The 18,797-nt window shown below is 35.3% G+C and overlaps 1 protein-coding gene across 1 annotated transcript in view; it reads right to left on the bottom strand.

The window, feature by feature from the left end:
- uso1 (USO1 vesicle transport factor) overlaps positions 1 to 17,777 on the bottom strand; it is a 27,267-nt gene extending 9,490 nt beyond the window's left edge. Inside the window, exons 1-15 of the mRNA XM_016285401.1 lie at positions 17,510 to 17,777; positions 17,024 to 17,110; positions 15,446 to 15,510; positions 15,278 to 15,354; positions 14,999 to 15,010; positions 10,914 to 10,920; positions 9,631 to 9,724; positions 9,418 to 9,538; positions 9,146 to 9,324; positions 8,447 to 8,587; positions 4,985 to 5,073; positions 4,743 to 4,897; positions 3,635 to 3,840; positions 2,022 to 2,063; positions 165 to 174 (exon numbers count right to left, since the gene is read on the bottom strand). Of these exons, the coding sequence (XP_016140887.1) occupies positions 165 to 174; positions 2,022 to 2,063; positions 3,635 to 3,840; positions 4,743 to 4,897; positions 4,985 to 5,073; positions 8,447 to 8,587; positions 9,146 to 9,324; positions 9,418 to 9,538; positions 9,631 to 9,724; positions 10,914 to 10,920; positions 14,999 to 15,010; positions 15,278 to 15,354; positions 15,446 to 15,510; positions 17,024 to 17,110; positions 17,510 to 17,575 (1,351 nt within the window). The 5' untranslated portion in view covers positions 17,576 to 17,777. The remainder of the gene's footprint in view (positions 1 to 164; positions 175 to 2,021; positions 2,064 to 3,634; positions 3,841 to 4,742; positions 4,898 to 4,984; positions 5,074 to 8,446; positions 8,588 to 9,145; positions 9,325 to 9,417; positions 9,539 to 9,630; positions 9,725 to 10,913; positions 10,921 to 14,998; positions 15,011 to 15,277; positions 15,355 to 15,445; positions 15,511 to 17,023; positions 17,111 to 17,509) is intronic.
- Between the last annotated feature and the right edge of the window lie 1,020 nt (positions 17,778 to 18,797).

Genomic DNA, 18,797 nt, shown 5'->3' with positions numbered 1-18,797 from the left:
TATATATGTATATATATATATATATATATATATATATATATATATATATATATATATATATATATATATATCACAAAAGCAAAACAGGAAAGTACTGGGCAGCAGAGAAAGCAATCAGAAAAATTAGTTTTGAATGAATATTTGCTGTCATCAACTCATTGGACTTGCAGCCACCTGAAAATGGGTAAATAACAGTACAGATTTCACAGATTGAGTCCGAAATAGACATGTGCCGGTATGTGCTGGTATTTGGTAATGCGATACATCGCGATAATGAACATGCACGATATTGTTATCGTAGGCACTTCAAAATACAGAGAATAATTATTTATTACAAATTATTCAGAATTTTGAATGCATTTTAAGAATAGTTTCCCCATCAACTGGTCACAATGCACAATGCCGCTGTATGCTGTGTCACAGACACGTGTGCACTCTGATGTAAACAAGCACGGATGAGAAGCGCATGGCGGAGCGCGTGAGACGCTCTGGATGGAATCGCACATTCACTCTGACAGCAGAAGGCGCTAAACATAATGCAGCTGTTACCCCGGAAACAAATTTTAATTATTATTAGGGATGCACCGATATGAAAATTTTGGCCGATACCGATAACCGATTATTCTTTATTTTTGAAAGCCGATAAGCGATATGTTGGCCGATAAATCTATATCCAAATTGTTATATACTTTTTGAGAGCCTGATTACAAAAAAGGTCTCATCATTAAAAACCACATCCCGAACACTTCAACATAAGCAGCCTAGTTTGAACGGTGTACGTTTAAAAAATAATTTTACTCTCCCATTACCAAATTTAGTCATAAAAAAGTCTTACAAATAAATAAAATTATGCATAAATAATGCAAACAAGTCACTGGACATCATTACACGTGTAAAGAATCAAAATGAATGCGCCATAGATCAATAAAACGGAAGTTTCCCCATCAACTGGTCACAATGCACAATGCCGCTGTATGCTGTGTCACAGACACGTGTGCACTCTGATGTAAACAAGCACGGATGAGAAGCGCATGGCGGAGCGCGTGAGACGCTCTATGGGCCGATACCGATATGGTGGCCGATATATCGTGCATCCCTAATTATTATATTATAAAACCTATTTAAATGATTTAAATAGCCATTCAGATTTGTGTATTCGCTATGGTGTTCATCACAGCGCCAAATATTTAAACTTAATAGGCCATTTATTTTTACATTTTTTTACATTTTATTCTGGACTACAACATGCCCTAAATATTGTTTGAAAGTGATTTGATTCTTTATTGTTCGGTCACACTTTACATTAGGGCTTCATTAGTTAACATAAACTGCCAATGAAAAAAATCTTCTAAACATACATTAATCTTGGGTAATTCCAATATTTAATAACACTTTGTTAAAATCAAAAGTTGCAACTGTGTTATTTAATGAGTTAACATGAACTAAGAGTTGTATTTTTTTAAATAAAGATTAATAACTTCTGTAACAAATGTAGCTATTGCTCATTGTGAATGTTAATGCATTAACTAAGGTTAACTAATGATATCTTATTGTAAAGTGATACCTATTGGTCTTTATAATTCTTTTGCACTTTAATCTGTGTAAAAAGTTTAACTATACATTTTTTGTGTATTGCTTTATTGTTTTTAAATGTTCAGTTATTTTTGTTATGAGAAAAAAGTTATTAAACCTGTTATACTGTATTATGACAACACTTTTTTGAAACTAAATTTCAATACCGTGATAATACCGTATACCGTGATAAAAGGATTAGCAATTAATCGCAACATGATATTTGATACCGGCATATCCCTAGTCCGAAACATCTGTATCTTCCAGAACAAGCCCGAAAGACCAGAGCATGCGGTCAGCAGTTGAAAATCAAATGGTCAAAGCCAGGGCTGCCAGGGTCAGTAAGGAGACACAACAAACATGGCAGAAACAGCAAACAGAAAGAACACAAAACACCTAATGAACCCCCAATGTGGAAAATGAGGCCAAGCCACACCATCACATTAAACTGTCCACGCTGAAATACTCACCCTCCGGTCGAGCTTATCACCCTGCAAAAACCACAGCACATTTCATTTTGAAATTTAGTGACAACCACAAGGTACCATTCCCATACGAGTTCAAAGTGTCTCCAAAATTTGAGACACTTGCCCCACACACCTGTTGAAAAAACAGCTTAGACCAGTATGAACTTGATGGTCTAGGCCTTTTTATGCTGGTTTGGTGCTGGTCTAGCCAGGGCCGTAACCACCATAGAAATTAAGGGAGGGTGACCATACGTCCTCTTTTCATCAGACATGTCCTTTCTTTAGACCTAAAAAATTGCATCTGGCCGGGATTGCTAAATCACCCAAAATGTCCGGGATTTCAGTCGCCATTCATTGTGTGCGTTTTGTATTAGAGCCCTGCCCCAGACTGTTTTCTTAATCCCACTCCCGCTGAATTTCTGACCATTACCTGCTCCCACAAATATTCTAATATTGCATACCATTTTTGCGCATCAGGGAGCCGCTATCAATATGCGGAGTATTTAAATCACTTTGGATGCAGCTCATGTTGGATGCAGGGTTGGCAAATCTGCAGTTTTTGCACGGAATTGGGCTGATTTTAAACTGTTGCGGTGGGTTGATTTTCTCCCATGGGTTACAGGTTTGAAATATTGCATAAATTACAATTGACTGAAATGCTTGTTTTGAAACATTTTGCATTCTACCTATGATAAAACTGTGGTAGATGTTAAGTTTTGTGAAGGATGGCCACTGGTAGGAAGCTTTGTAGTTGGGTTTATGATCAATCTGCATCACAGTGACTGTAAAATATGTATTTTAGGTATGGAAAATGACATATTGTGAGTTTTGATATACTTTGGGGGCTACTTTAACCCTTTAATCTTTACTTAATATCCTAATGATTTTTGGCATAAAGGAAAAAACGATAATTTTGACCCATACAATGTATTGTTGGCTATTGCTAAAAATATACCTGTGCTACCTATGACTGGTTTTGTGATCTAGGGTCACATTTATTATTTAATTGATTTACGAAAAGAAATGTTCACGACAAACAGTAATATTCAGTGATAAAAACTGCTCAACCTTTTTGTCAAATTTAGCTTTGAATCGAAAATACATGCTGTCATTTATGTGATTCATGTAATTCTTTAAAATTAATGTGATGAGACAGGAAGGCATTTTTTTTGTGTGTTTGCAACATTCTGCATACAAATAAGACAAATGGTGCATATTTAAAAATATTACGGTTCAAATTAGTGCCTTTACCAAAAAAATTTATTCTTTCTCTTGAAGTGTTTTTCTTTATTCCTCTGAATCCATGTAAACTTTTTTTTATTTAATTAATTTAAATTACCATTGGGGTCTTTTTAAAAGACCTTCACAGAAAATGCCCCCCCCCCAAGCCTGAGAACAAACACAACATAGTCTGGTCTTTTCAACAGTGAGTGTATGAAAAAAAAAGTGGATAGTACGGTAGAATTACTGAGGTAAAAAATCCAAAAGTTTCAATACCCTTGACTAAAGTCCACAAGCTCAGAGCCTTAAACCCAAAATGTCGACTAAACAGCCATGAAAACACACACTGCCACATTTTAAAGTTGAGAGGGTACCTGGGACAGGATGTTGGTGCACTGCTGGAGAAGAGAAACGGGTGGCTTGCCGAGACTGGTGGCCAATTGTACCCGTAGCAGCTGTTCTTTCTGGGTGAGGTTATCCTGCAGCGCATGAGCTAGAGCCACAGCGGCACACCAGTTTGACAGAGAGTCTGCTGAGAACAGACCTCCACACAATAACTGTCCCGCTGAGATAGAGTTAGCTGATGACAGAGAGACATGACAGGGGTCATAAAATATACACAAATGACAAGGGGAAAAAAATTATTTTTAATGTAAAAGTTTGATCAAAAATTTAAACCGTAAAAAACAAACAAAATAACTTTGGTGGTTATCTTTCGGATGGTTATTTAAGTTGGTTAAATTATAGCATCATTTCACAAAGAAAATAACAGCTACAATGGGACACAGTTTTTGGACAGAAATTGTCCTCCTACTGTTCCCATGTATAAAACATAACCAAATGAAGTCAAGTGATGCATGAATACTCGACACCAAGGCATCAATTAAAGGGTTAGTTCACCCAAAAATTTAAATTAGCCCATAAATTACTCACCCTCAAGTCATCCTAGGTGTATATGACTTTCTTCTTTCAGACAAATCCAGTCGGAGTTATATTAAAAATTGTCTTTGATCTTTCAAGCGGTTTAATGCCACTCAGCGGGTGTTGGATGCATCAGTCCAAAAGAAGTTAAAGGTGCAGTAGGAGATCTTGGAAAATGCTAACTGTTGGCCAAATGCTAACTGTTGGTGCAAGCTACATTAAAGTGATTATTACGTTTTGAATATGGATATTTTTCTTACAAAAACGCATCGATTCGTTACAGGAGGCCTTTGTTCACCCCCCGGATCCATGTAAGGCAAATTTTTATGGATGGGCGCTTTTTATTTAACTTCTTTTGGACTGATGCATGCAACCCCCGCTGAGTGGCATTAAACAGCTTGAAAGATCAAAGATAATTTTTATATAACTCCGACTGGATTTGTCTGAAAGAAGAAAGTCATATACACCTAAGATGACTTCAGGGTGAGTAATTTATGGGCTAATTTTTATTTTTGGGTGAACTAACCCTTTAATGGCAGAACTAGTCAGGGCAACCCTTACCATCTATAGTGGAGGGCAGCAGTGTGGCTACAATCTCCCCCTGTCCTTTATGGTTCTTGTACAGGAAGCATTGGAAGCAGTAAAGTACAGCACAGCGGAGAACAAACGGCTGTCTCTCATTCACCATCGACATTAGAAGAACCACAATCGCAGGCCTGGAGGAAACAGCCAATATGTTCATATTACCAACTCTTTCTTTTTTGGTTACTGTTTCAATAAACAGTGCTAAGGACAAACCAGACCTTGGTGGATTGGATGGCGCGTTAACTGATGCAAAGTAGTCCTGATTCACTTCAGAGCCACGTATGACTTCTGACACAGTATTGATGGTCTGCACAAGAAAGACAAATAGAAATTACTTTAAACATTTCAGTTGGTACATCACTGGTAGTGATATTTGATACAGTTAAAAAGAAGTAAAAAACAGTAGCTTTGTGTACATGGCGCAATACTGCACTTTTTTTTAACTGAATGCTGCACAGTTAGGGGTAATGTTTTTGACAGTTTTGCTAACATCTCGCATCATTTTCAGTATCTCGCACGTGAGCACTGCATTTTTTAAATTAGTTACACTGAGACAATGCATTCTTTTTACATTCCACTACTTGTGCCTCTCAATTTTAAATGCAAAAACGTGTATTGTGTGAATGACCCCTTACTTCGTAAGTGCTTAATAGGGATACATTTCTTTGAACAGTGGTTTCACTATCTGATGCATGTACACTGGTTGCTATAGTAATGACACAAGTGAAACATTACTGGAGTCCGCACACCCACATTTATACAATACTGCACACTGAATGACAAAAATGAACAGACTTTAACTTTAATCTTCACTTAAAGGGTTAGTTCACTTCCAGAATAAAGATTTCCTGTTAATTTACTCACTCTGTGACACTGTCACACAAGGACACATGTTTATACCGCTCAATATATATATATATATATATATATATAAAGATGGTTTTATCTCTATATATTTTAATGGTTTTACATGTTGTCTAAGCCAGTGTTTCCTAACCGGGGTGCTGTCTGTCGAGAGCAGGGGTGCCATGTAAAAAAAAAAACTTTTTTAATATTTTTAAATTGCCAAAATGTTCAAAAAAGCAGCTATTATATAATATCCATTTTTGATGTCGCCAATAATTAGAGATGCACTGAAATTTCGGCTGCTGAAAACTAGTTCACCGCTCAGGATTCACTTTCACGTGGTGTGACGCTCTGCGTATTATCCCACTCTATGCGTATGTGAGCTCCGCTCAGTCGCTCACGGCCCATGTGAGTGCTCCACTCATATACCGTTCATGCTCATCGGAACAGCAAAGTCCACTCAAAAATCGAGCTGACAGGATACATCTATGTAGTACAGTATTGTTTCTGTCTGCAATAGCCCTACTGTTGTAACAAGGTGTGGTAAATGGGCAACTCTGGTAATGCTGCCCTCTCATTCATTGATCTGCTACCGTTATGCTCACGTGTCCTCTGATAATAATAGCTTTCTAGGATTAAGCATTATTTGGATAATTGGTAAAAAAAAAAAAAAAAAAAATCTCTTAATAGCCCTACTGTGTGTTAGACCTACCTGAAAAACTAAAAAAGCAATTTATTTCATTTGTAGGCCTATCGTGATTTTTTTAATTTGTGCTATCATTAGTAATGTCTTTACTTGTTCTTATTTTATTATTAACTGCTTAGCCTACTTGTCATTTTTTATTCAATTCAAAGTTTTAAATCACGCTATCTCATGCTACTGCAACAAAATTACCCAGCTGTAAAATCTGAGAGAGCAAAACTTTGTTTAATTACCATTATAACTAACTATCTCACAATGTTTACATATGAATAAAAGCCTACATTAAAATCTGTCATATAAATTGTTCTTTTCATTAGAAATTAGCCTACTGATTGCCACCATTGATGGACAATTCTTTTTTATAATATTAAAAATATCTGTATGATAGTATATTCTGCAGTTCTTCCTTATGATACTTTTCAAAGTATCATATCGAAGTTAGAAATTCAAATATTGTGACAATTTATTTTGTAGGGTGCCGCAAATTTGTTCAAATTTCCAAAGGGTGCCGCGACTAAAGAAAGGTTGGGAAACACTGGTCTAAGCCATTGTATTCCTCTTATTCATTTTAATGTGTGTGTATGTCTTTAAATGTAAATGGGTCTGCCTCTCACGTGATCAATCACATGACAGAAATAAGGAACTAGACCAGTATAAAGAAAGCAGCATGTCAAACAATGAGGGTCATTGACCAAACCACTGCACTCGCTGGATTATATAGAGTTATTTCAGGATTTACCATTCCAGAATTTCACACATCTTGGATTATCACTTACTTTGGACTGTATATACACCAGTGGACACTTTTACCTTGGGACTTCAACACACTAGGATTCTTAAGGACTGTTTGAGGGCGTACGATTCAAATGGACAATCGGCTTTTAACAGCCTAAGTTATTCTAGTTTTATTGTGTTGTTTTAAGTTCCTTGTGCATTATGTAAATGCACTATTTACTAATTCTACGTTTGTTGTTGTCTCATCTTTTTAAAACACTTATTTTACCCAGTTTAATCTGACCCCATTTTAAATCCATGTAATTCGGCCGATAAATCAGATCGTTACAACTCTCATGTGATCCAAGATGCTCATGTCTTTTGTCGAAAAGAAATGTAGGATTTTGAGGAAAACATTCCAGGATTGTCTCCATATAGTGGACTTCAATGGGAGCCAACGGGTTGAGGGCCCAAATTACACTATCTACACGATCCCAGCCGAGGAACATGGATCTCATCTAGTGAAACGTTTGGCCGTTTTCTAAAAATCGGTCATTTTCTAGCTCGACCTCATGCATTACGTAATCACGTTGGAAAGGTCACACGTGAACTAGGCGGAAGTACCGACCCAGTGTTTACAACGTCAAGTGAACATGCAAAGTCAAACACCCTTTACAAAAAAAAGGTAAACAATGATGTCGGATGATTTTGAAGTTGGACGAGAAAATGAGATGGAGTTTTTCCACCCTACCCTACCTTTTAGAACTGCAGTGCACAGATGAAAAACTAAGTCCAAGATGAGGATTTGTGGTTAAAAAGTACATACATTTTTATTTCTTTTAGAAAATGACCAATCATTTCGCTAGATGAGATCCTTATTCCTCTGCTGGGAATGTGTAGAGCTGAAGCTGCATTGAAACTGCAATATGGACCTTCAACCCATTGGCTGCCACTAAGTCCACCATATGGACAACAATCCAGGAATGTTTTCCTCAAAAAACTTAATTTCTTTGTGACTGAAGAAAGAAAGAAAGACACGAACATCTTGGATGACAAAATTATCAGGAAATTTTTATTCTGGATGTGAATTAATCCTTTAAGACTGAAACGGATTCATCAGAATGGATTTGGGCACTTAAATCGAAAGTACTGTTCAAAACTCTCTACATGTGACTAAATATTGTGGTAGGTGACCAAATAATGTCCACTGTTAGATTTCACTTGCCAGTGATTGAGTTAGAGGCTAAAAAGTTTAGCGCAGATATATTTTCGCTCGCCTACACTACACTCTGACAAAGCGCTTGAGAGTTTCACTCTCTGTATTTTCAGTGCACTATTCCTATTGATATCAATAGAAGCGCAGCAGTAATCTAAAGCACTGTAAACTTTGAAAATAAGGTTCCGACAGCAATCTGACCTCTGTGAGGATGTCTGCAGGAACACCTGTGGCCATGAGGATGGTGCAGAGCTGCTGGAGGAGACCACACTGGAACATGGCTTTCTGACAGCTGGTTGTGGCCCCTGGAGAGTTCACTGGAGAAACCATCACTCGTACCAGCTACAGAGAGAAAACACAACTAGAGATTTTAACTCATCTTCACATAACAAAACAATGCTCACTGACTGTTGATCCTATGCAACCTGGATTTTTTTTGTTTGGAATATGAAAGAATCATTAGCTGGTATAGGTAGATAACTAGAAGAACAACAAAGTGCAGTAAACAGTTTAGCTATTTTGTGTTTAAAAAACATTGCATTTATGATTAAGCTAATGAATTAAAATAATAGGATGACAAATAGGCTAACAGGTTGCAATATAAAGCAGCATAACAGACTGCTTTTATACAAGTCAAATAAATGTAAGCAAACGACACCGGATCAATCGTACATTCAAATGACCAATAGCCATGCCAGCTCTTATATTAAAATAAGGTGGGTAATATTGCAGGATCATCAATATAATAAAAATAAAAACACTAATAAATAATAACATTATTATTATTATGATAACTTGAACTTTTCAAGTAATCTTCATAAAAACTAAATTCACAGTAAATGTTAATTCCACAATAAATCTTATTGGAACAACATATTAAATGGATTCTTCATATCAGACCTGTAGCATTAGATGGAGGTTGGTGACCTTCTGTGCCGACCAGCCAGAGTTGTCATCCCCCACTTCAAACCATGGCTTCATCTTTTGGACATAGGAGCCTTCTTTAAAAAAATTCTGGTTGGAGCTATTGTTCTTCAGGAGGTTGAGCAACAATAAGAGACAGTCCTCCACCACAATACCTGTGAGGTGAAGATTAATGAACAATCTGTGGCAATTCAGGATGGAAACTCATTTTCTATTATAAAATTGAAAAGTGTCCGTTAACTGTATACCTCCGTCACTTGAACCCTCCTCTGTGATAATTTCAAGAAGTCTCTCAAATGCATTTTCAAAAGCCACAATTTTCTGTATTGCAGTGTTGCCTTTGGTTAACTGCTGCAGCAGCAGGAGACCCTTAATGGGGAAAAAAGTAAAATGGTTTCATTTAACTTCAAAAAACACTTCGCCTATGAACATTCATGTTAATGTAGAGTAATAACACTTACATCATTACGGATAACTTCTCTGGAGTCAGCAAGTAGATCCATTAACCTGGACACTCCTATCGAGTGTGAAAACACAACATTAGAAACCAAATATCTAGAAAAGAATCCATACAGCTTTAAATAATGATAAAGAAGCAAAAGTCATCACAGATACTGACATGTGAGAGTAAAATGAAAAAAATGAAAACAGGGGTGTGAGGAACAGAAATAGAGTTCACGTAAGTCTGGAAATATTTATCCTCCAACTTTCAAGTGGCCAAAGCAATGGGTTATGAATATCCCAACCGACCCAGTGGGTCTATACATTGTTTTAAAATGTTTTTGAAAAATGTTCACCAAGGCTGCAATCATTTGATCAAAAACAATAAATCAGTAACATTATGAAATGTTATCAAAACAAAATACTGTTTTCCATTATAATATTTTAAAGGGGTGCTATTATGCTTTTTCACTTTTTCAACTTTAATCTGTAATGGTCCAGATTAAAGATAAAAGATCTGCAAAGTTACAAAGCTCAAAAGTCCACTTCAAAAGGAGATATTTTATTTAACAGAAATCACTTTTCAAAAACTACAATGAACGACTCGTTTGGACTACAACACAAATTTTCCGGGATTTGTGATATCACAAAGATCGACGAATGGGACGAGACCTGGTTGAGCTGCACTAGAGAAGGCAACGAGTGTTATTACTATGTCGGAGACACGCTAGCTTTCCCAAGGCAGACGAACTTAGAGTGGTTACAATCATCCGGGTTTAAATTGTGCTCAAATTGATTTGAAAGCTATCAAGCGGCTATGGTTAGGGGCATGACATTTCCCGACCACCGAGTGCTGCCAATCACAACACACACTGGCCCAGCTAACCAATCACAGCACATTTCGTATTTCAGAAGGCGTTCCTTCATTTGATACAGGAACTATTCGAGCCGTTCATGCCAGACTGGGGAGAGAGGTGTTGTAATAATGTAAAATATGAGAAAAATAATGTGTTTTTCGAACAACCTAGTATGAGAGCCTGTTTTAGTACACCCTCAAAACAAAATCAAGACTTTGTAAAAGAGCATAATAGGACCCCTTTAAAATGTAATTTTTTCCTGTGATGACAAAGCTGAATTTTCAACAGTCATTACTCCAGTCTTCAGTGTCACACAATCTTTCAGAAACCATTTTAATATGTTGATTTGTTGTTTTCAGGATTCTTTGAAGAAGAGAAAGTTTTAAAAGAACAGTTTTCATTGTTATTTTGTAACAATGTATAAGTCTTTACTGTCAATTTTATACATCCTTGCTTAAAGATGACATTTCATGAAAATCGGACTTTTCCAGGTTTTAAGTGCTATAATCAGGTCTCCGGTGCATCTACCAACCAAGGAAACGTGAAAGAGTTTTGTTAAGCCTTTTTCTGCAAGCGTCTGAGAAAACGAGCACGTCTGATTTCGCTCCCTTGGTGACGTGGCAAAGGGATCTCATTATAATATTACCTCCCCTTAATCTGTAAATTTACACCCACGGTGCCATCATTTGATTTCGCAAGCGACAACGTTGTACCAGTTCTAATGCCATGGCGACAGTTTGAGCACACCATGCTAACTGTTCTGTCTTTGGCTGCACAGAACACTATTTACAGTCCCAGCCTCAGAGGAGACAAGAGAGCAGTGGATTTATTGATTAATTTACTGTATATTGCTGCTGCCACACAGTCCTAAAATAAACATGCAATTTAGTTCCCAGCTGTTTACCTTCACAGACATATCCGACTGTTTTTTGTAACTCGTGTGTTTTTAACGTAAACTTGTGTGTGAATGAGAACTTAGTTTAGTACTCACATGCTGTGACAGCCGCTTTCTGTCCGTGTGCTTCGGATGTGTGCACTCAGAAAACCATATATCAGAAGTTTAAACTAATATGGTTTAAAACGCATGATTTCAGTCAAATAAACATGATAATCAGAACCAAAACAGATGTTTTTAGCAGGTCCGAGCTGTAAAGATACAGCTCTATTCTGGAAAATGGGGCGGGGAGCAGCAGCTCATTTGCATTTAAAGAGACAGGCCCAAAAAACAGCGTGTTTCTGCTTCCACTCAAAATAGGCATTTACAAAATGATATAATAAGTGATCTGTGGAGTATTTTGATCTGAAACTTCACAGACACATTCTGGGGACACCAGAGACTTATATTACATACTGTAAAAAGGGGCATAATATGTCTCCTTTAATAAAAGTATTTATTTTGCTGCATATTAGCAAAGTCCCTTTCAAGGTCCACGCGGCCACCATATTTGCAACACCTCCGGGCAGCTCAAACAAGACCAAGTCCTATCTAAACGAATGGGGGAATCCTGAAATCTAAAAAACAGCTCACTGAACTCGAGATTAAATTACATATTTCAAATCAGCAACAAAATCTGAAATGAACCCCATGAATGTTGCTTCTTATGCTCAAATAGCTTTTAAAAAGCTTATTTTTCAGGTCCAGCCGCAGGTTTCTATGGGAACCGGAGCTTTTACCGCCCGCTGCAGTGACGCAATGACTTTACCAATCAACGATAGGCTCTTTCATTTAGAAGGCGGGACTATTCTGCCACATTGTGCGTTGCACTTTCTCCCATTCATAAGTATAGGAGTGAACCGTCTTTGTATTTCTATAGTCTTCGATATTAGTCTTTAACCACTAAACCTATAGTCACCTCAAGCCACATATAAACAGCTTTTGTGGCTGCTTAGATTTTTGGGAGTGGCACTTACTCAAGGATTAACTGAACAAAAGGGTGCTGGAGTTGTCACATTGTTCGCTTTAAGTATATATTGGTTGTTACATTGCAAGCAAGCAGTGCAATACCTAGCAAATCCAAAATCATTTCAAATGACCACTAATGCTTTGGTTTTAAAACTTCTTTAGGTATCAGGAGATGTTTTTTTTAAATGGTTAGTTCCCCCAAAAATTAAAGTCAGCGGAGACCAGCGTATTCAGAAATAGAGTCAGTGCGAGTGAGTAAATGAAGATAAAATTATTATTTTTGGGTGAATTATCTCTTTAAGTACTAATTTTCAGGGTGCCAACGTGAACATGTGAAACTTATGTGAACAGCACCTGCACCATTGGCTTCTGAATCCTGACTTGCCACTGCATTAATGCACCCTATGTGGTGCCCTGCTTTTTGTTTTGTTTCTTGTGTTTTCTATTTACAGCCAAGTCCAGTTTGATTTTTTAATGAGAATATGTGGGCTATCATTCTTAATTGTGGTAGTCTATTGGATTACATTGTTTTGTCTGTCATAAACAGCATAGTCGGCAGCACTTCATTTTGTTGATATCTCAGCTGGTTTATAAAGCACATTAAGTTGGCTAAATAAATGTGTAAAATAATATATATATATATATATATATATACACACATACACACACACTCCAATTCAAACATAAATATTTTTTTAAATATTCATATTTTTTATGCTCATCAAGGCTGTATTTATTTAAACAAAATTACAATAAAAACAGTAAAACTGAAATATTATTAGTTTAAAAGAACTGTTTTCTATTTTTCATGACTCGCATGATTCTTCAGAAATCTTTTTAATATCCTGATTTAGTGCTCAAGAAACATTTCTTACTATTATCCATGTTAGGCTTCACAATGTATTTGTGAAAACAATGGTTGTTCTTTTTTACCAGGATTCTATGATGAATAGATTTTATTTGAAGCAGAAATTTTGTAATATTATAAATATGTTTACTGACAAAAAAATTCAAATAGAAAATACTGACAAACGTTGGAACGGTAATGTATTTTATATACACTGTATATGAAATGTGATAAAAAAATTCACTGCACATTTATTATTTGAAAATTTCTTTCAAAAAATAAATTGTGTTTTATCACAAGAACTTTGCATGTAATTCTCAGTGTTTTCAAACAAAAGCAGACGATTAAATTACATATTTCAAATCAGCAACAAAATCTGAAATGAACCCCATGAATGTTGCTTCTTATGCTCAAATAGCTTTTAAAAAGCTTATTTTTCAGGTCCAGCCGCACATCAACCCACAGGTTAGTAAACTGGAAAAAATAAATAAAACCACACACCAGTTAAAGCTTAACCTCTTCCACACAGAGAAAAATGTATAACACTAAATGCTATTGACATTAGGACAAAGCAAGGACAAGGACATAGCTTGGGAAGTGTCGTTTTCTTTCCTGTTTCCAATAGAAATTAGATTTTGTGGTCTTTATTAAAAGTAAACAACATAACAAATTCCTAAATATACGGTTCCCTATATTTAGATGAAACCAGACTAAATCCAATTATTATTAAATGATTGCTAATTATTGTTAAATTATAATTGTTTATTAGTGGACAATGTTATTTATTTTATTCTTACAATTTAATTATCATTAAATTGTAAGTCCACTAACAACTAAACCATGTAATCAGTGCAGTAGCTCAATCTTTGATTGAACATAAGGGACAAATGTCTGCTACCAATTCTTAAGTAGCTAAATGAATATATTGATCAAAAGAAATTTTAGGTTTTGGATCATTTTCTAATCTCCCAACCAGCAGCAGAAACTACTATTAAAAATACAAAATCTGCATATGACCGGTTTAAAAACATCTGGAAGTGTTGTAAATTAGATTTGAGTCCGTTTTCTTTCCTGTTTCCAATAGAAATTAGATTTCGTGGTCTTTATTAAAAGTAAACAACATAACAAATTGCTAAATATACGGTTCCCTATATTTAGATGAAACCAGACTAAATCCAATTATTATTAAATGATTGCTAATTATTGTTAAATTATAATTGTTTATTAGTGGACAATGTTATTCATTTTATTCTTACAATTTAATTATCATTAAATTGTAAGTCCACTAACAACTAAACCATGTAATCAGTGCAGTAGCTCAATCTTTGATTGAACATAAGGGACAAATGTCTGCTACCAATTCTTAAGTAGCTAAATGAATATATTGATCAAAAGAAATTTTAGGTTTTGGATCATTTTCTAATCTCCCAACCAGCAGCAGAAACTACTATTAAAAATACAAAATCTGCATATGACCGGTTTAAAAACATCTGGAAGTGTTGTAAATTAGATTTGAGTTGCCATTCATTTACACATCTTTTCATTTAGGCATCTAAACAACATTTTAGCACTTGGGAATGTTTTCAATTGAACGGAACGTCTGTTAGAACCAGAAACCATTACACTGTTATATGTAAAATGCCTAAATGTTGCTGTTTTATGGAATTGGGAAACTGTGAAATTCCCCGAGTATCAAATGCATAGTGGAGGTATTCTACAGGGATTTCAAAGCATGGGTGGGCTAGTGGTTAGACAGCATCATGCACAAAAAAGTGCTTTACCTTCAGAATCATCTGGTGGATTAAACATGGAAAGAAAAAGGAGGACGATCAGATATACAATATTTCCCTGCTCATCAAACATAAACTGCAAGAGCGAGACTAGTAACAGACTGAAACAAGGTTTATGGACTGTAAGAACAATTGAAAGGAAAACAATTCATTTGGAATCAGAGAATAAGACTTGTATTAGCCCAAGATGCTTTATGGACATTGAAACAAATCAATTAAAATCCCAACATGACAATATCTGAACCAGACAAAATAAAGAATATAACATACCTGGTTCCTCCTCTTCGTCACTGCAAACAATGTTGTACAAAGTGTCCAAAGCGTAACCTAGGATTTCTGTGTCTGCCCTGTTTCAAATAATCACCAAAGACAAGTCATACTATGAGGCAAATGTCTTTACAAAGAATGTTTTATTTTTGACCAAAGTTTGAAACATACCGGTCAGTCTGCAGTATACGAACCAAATGGTCCATAGCCATTGTGCCAACCTCCATACGGTATTTCTGTAATCAATACATCCATTTGACACATGTTCTTATGTACATATTTCTGTCAATACAGAAATTTCTTTTCTGAGACAAAAGTGCTTTAGGAGGTGTAGGAGGAAGCATTTTACGGCAAAATAAATAAATAAATAAAAATCTCACATTGCCTTTAAGGCATGCTTGTGAAATATAAATCATTCTGTGAGATTTAGGCAGCATGTACTGTAGTCCTTCCTTCAACTTTGTTATTCCATTTACTGTAATATCACCAATGCATTTTGAGCAGTGCCCAGTGTATATAGACTTATAAAACAGTTAACTATGGTCCCGACCAGTGTTGGGTAAGTTACTCTAAAAAAGTAATTAGTTACTAGTAACTAATTACATCTTCAACAGTGTAATTAGATTACTGTACAAATTACTCTCTCCAAAAAGTATTTAATTACTTATTACTTTCTAAATCCTATATCAACCTGAACAAGTTAATGATACAAGGATAGACATGAAACGCCTCTTTTAATTCTTTCAATTAAATAATAGATTACATAAATTATTCACTATAGGTTAGGGTCTAATTCTCACTATTAACTGATTTTTTTGCTTCAATATATACTCCTAATGACTGCTTATTTATACTTAGTAAAGTAGTTGTTAAGTTTAAGAATTGGCTAGGATTACGAATATAGAATAAGGTCTTACAGAATAAGACATTAATGTGTGCTTTTTAAATGATAATAAACAGCCAATATCGCAGTAATATTCATGCTAATAACCATAACCAACTAGTTAATAGTGAGAATTGGACACTAAAGTGTTACCAATATTCTTATTAACTCAGAGGGTACATAAAAGCATGCATTTTAAGGTTAGACTTTAAATTTTGATGTTAAATCCACTATTGTATTGTATATAAATGTTCTACCGCTTATAAACAGTATTAAGTTCAATTACATAAGAAATATCTGTAATTAAATTACAGAAAAAACAAGAGTAACCCCTTACTTTACTTTTTCAAGGGAAACGTAATTCAATTACAGCAACTAATTACTTAGTAACAAGCTACACCCAACACTGGTCCCGACCTCTAATTGATTAAATGCATAATTAAATCAAAACGTTATTACAATTTAAAATGGCCATTTTCCATTTCAGTTTATCTTAAAATGCAATGAATTCCTGTGATGACAATTTTTCAGCAGCCATTACCCCAGTCTTGTGCAACATGATCCTTCAGATTTCATTTTAATATGCTGATTTGCTGCTCAATAAACATTTCTTCTAATTATCAATGTTGAAAACAGATGTGCTGCCTAATATTTTTGTTGAAACCATGATACATTTTATCAGGGGTCTTTGATGAATACAAAGTTCAAAATGACAGCATTTATTGGACAATCCTTAATGCAACCTTTCTGTTTCAAAGTATTTAATTTACTACCTTACTAAAACTTTTAAATGGCAGTGTACAAGTACAACACCCATATTACCTCAATTACTAACATCAACATGAAAAGCATTAATTGCTGGTCACCTTGGAAAGAGATTTGAGGGCACGGACAGCATCTCTTCGGTCCTCCAACAGGGTGGATGAAGCCACTCGGTCACACAATTTTTGGATCTGACAATGAACAGACAGACACAATCTTTTTTGTCAACACGTTTGTGAATACCTTGTCATTGCATGGGATAAAGTGAAGTCAAATTATCCATACCTAAAAAAAACTACCACATACAACTATTAACACACCAAACAGCAAACATACAGTCTAACTGAACATATGTCATTCAAACTTACTTTACATCAAGGTAGCATAGACATAAACACTGCCTGATTTGAAAGAGTCATTTTGAAATCCTGATTCATAAGCTTTCGTATTTACACACACAATTGCTGATCTGTTTAGCCTTATGTAATGTTTGTCATTGACTCGATAAGCAGGTGCTTTCAGTTGTTTATAAACTGCACAAATTTTTATTTGTTCACACGTTTATTTGTTTATGCTGTAAATAAACTCACTGTTTCTGCTCCAGTCGGCTGTTGGCCTGTTGGATGCCTTCCCACTACTTCCCAGATGTAATTCATCCTGCTAAGTCTCCGCTTTGGCTAGTATTTTAAACGTCGATGTTGAGACAGATTCAACGTCTGTTAAAGTAAAGAGAATGTCCAGGACAGGCAGACAGTAAATGTCATTAAAAATAGCAGCTGCCTGATGTTGATCTCTCAACACAACAGCACCCAGCCCGGAAGTGACTCGGACGCACATGCGCAGAGACGTGGCGATACGTGGCTGAACACAGCGCCAATGACGGCCTTTTAAAGAGACAGTTACACATAAACACCATGGTGGGCAACTAAATTCTATACATTTATTAATTGACCAGCATATTTTCATGTGTAGTAGCTTTAAAAAAAAAAAAAAATAAAAATAATAATAATAATTTAAATAAATTAAAAAAAATAATAAATTGCTTGTAGTAGGGCAGGGCTGTCAAAATGGCTGAAAAACTAAATTCGAATTTTGTGCTTAAATATTATAAAAATTCGAATTATATTCGAATTTAAAATGCATAATTTCCGTTAGGGTGAATACAAGCTTTTGGCTTCTCTCCTGAGGCCACAAGAGGGCGCATCGAGCATAAGATAACATGACTATCCGTGAAAAAAAGTGCATAATGTTTAAAATAATGTTTATAAACCAATTATTATTAAGTTGCTTAAACAACTATAAACAAAACAGCATAGTGTATGTATACATAGTTTAATACAAAGGGCCGAAAACCAGTGTTGGGGAAAGTTACTATTAAAAGTAATGCGTTACAATTTTGCGTTACTCCATAAAAAAGTAACTAATTACGTTACTTAGTTACTTTTTATGGAAAGAAATGCGTTACGTTACTTTTGCGTTACTTTTAAAATCTGAACAGGGCTTGCTTGTTTGTTTTTAAAATAAAAAAGTTATATTTTTGGCAAATATAAAAGCCTTTTCACACCAAAAGTGAAATGAATAAGCCTCAGGTTGAAGGGAAAGTAAATTTACCTCCGTACAGTAGAATGCAGAAGAAGACATTTCAACACACTTCAGCAATAAAAAAAAGGACACAAATGTTTGTCTAGAGTAATTTTTGCTTATTAGTATGGTTGAACTGGATCATCGAAGGTCAGAAGCAAAGACATTGGTTAATAGAATGGGATTAAATACATAAAGGATATTTGTGTTGTTTAACATTTAATTATTGCAGGTTTGCGTCATATTCTGAGTTGCATTATTTTTATTCATTTTGAGGAATACTGAATCTGTGTTTTT

Source organism: Sinocyclocheilus grahami, unplaced genomic scaffold (genome assembly GCF_001515645.1).
Source record: "Sinocyclocheilus grahami isolate Dianchi unplaced genomic scaffold, SAMN03320097.WGS_v1.1 scaffold196.1, whole genome shotgun sequence".
In the NCBI taxonomy this organism is placed as follows: domain Eukaryota; kingdom Metazoa; phylum Chordata; class Actinopteri; order Cypriniformes; family Cyprinidae; genus Sinocyclocheilus; species Sinocyclocheilus grahami.
The sequence above is the reverse complement of the archived record's forward strand: the minus strand, read 5'-3'. Positions and strand labels throughout refer to the sequence as shown.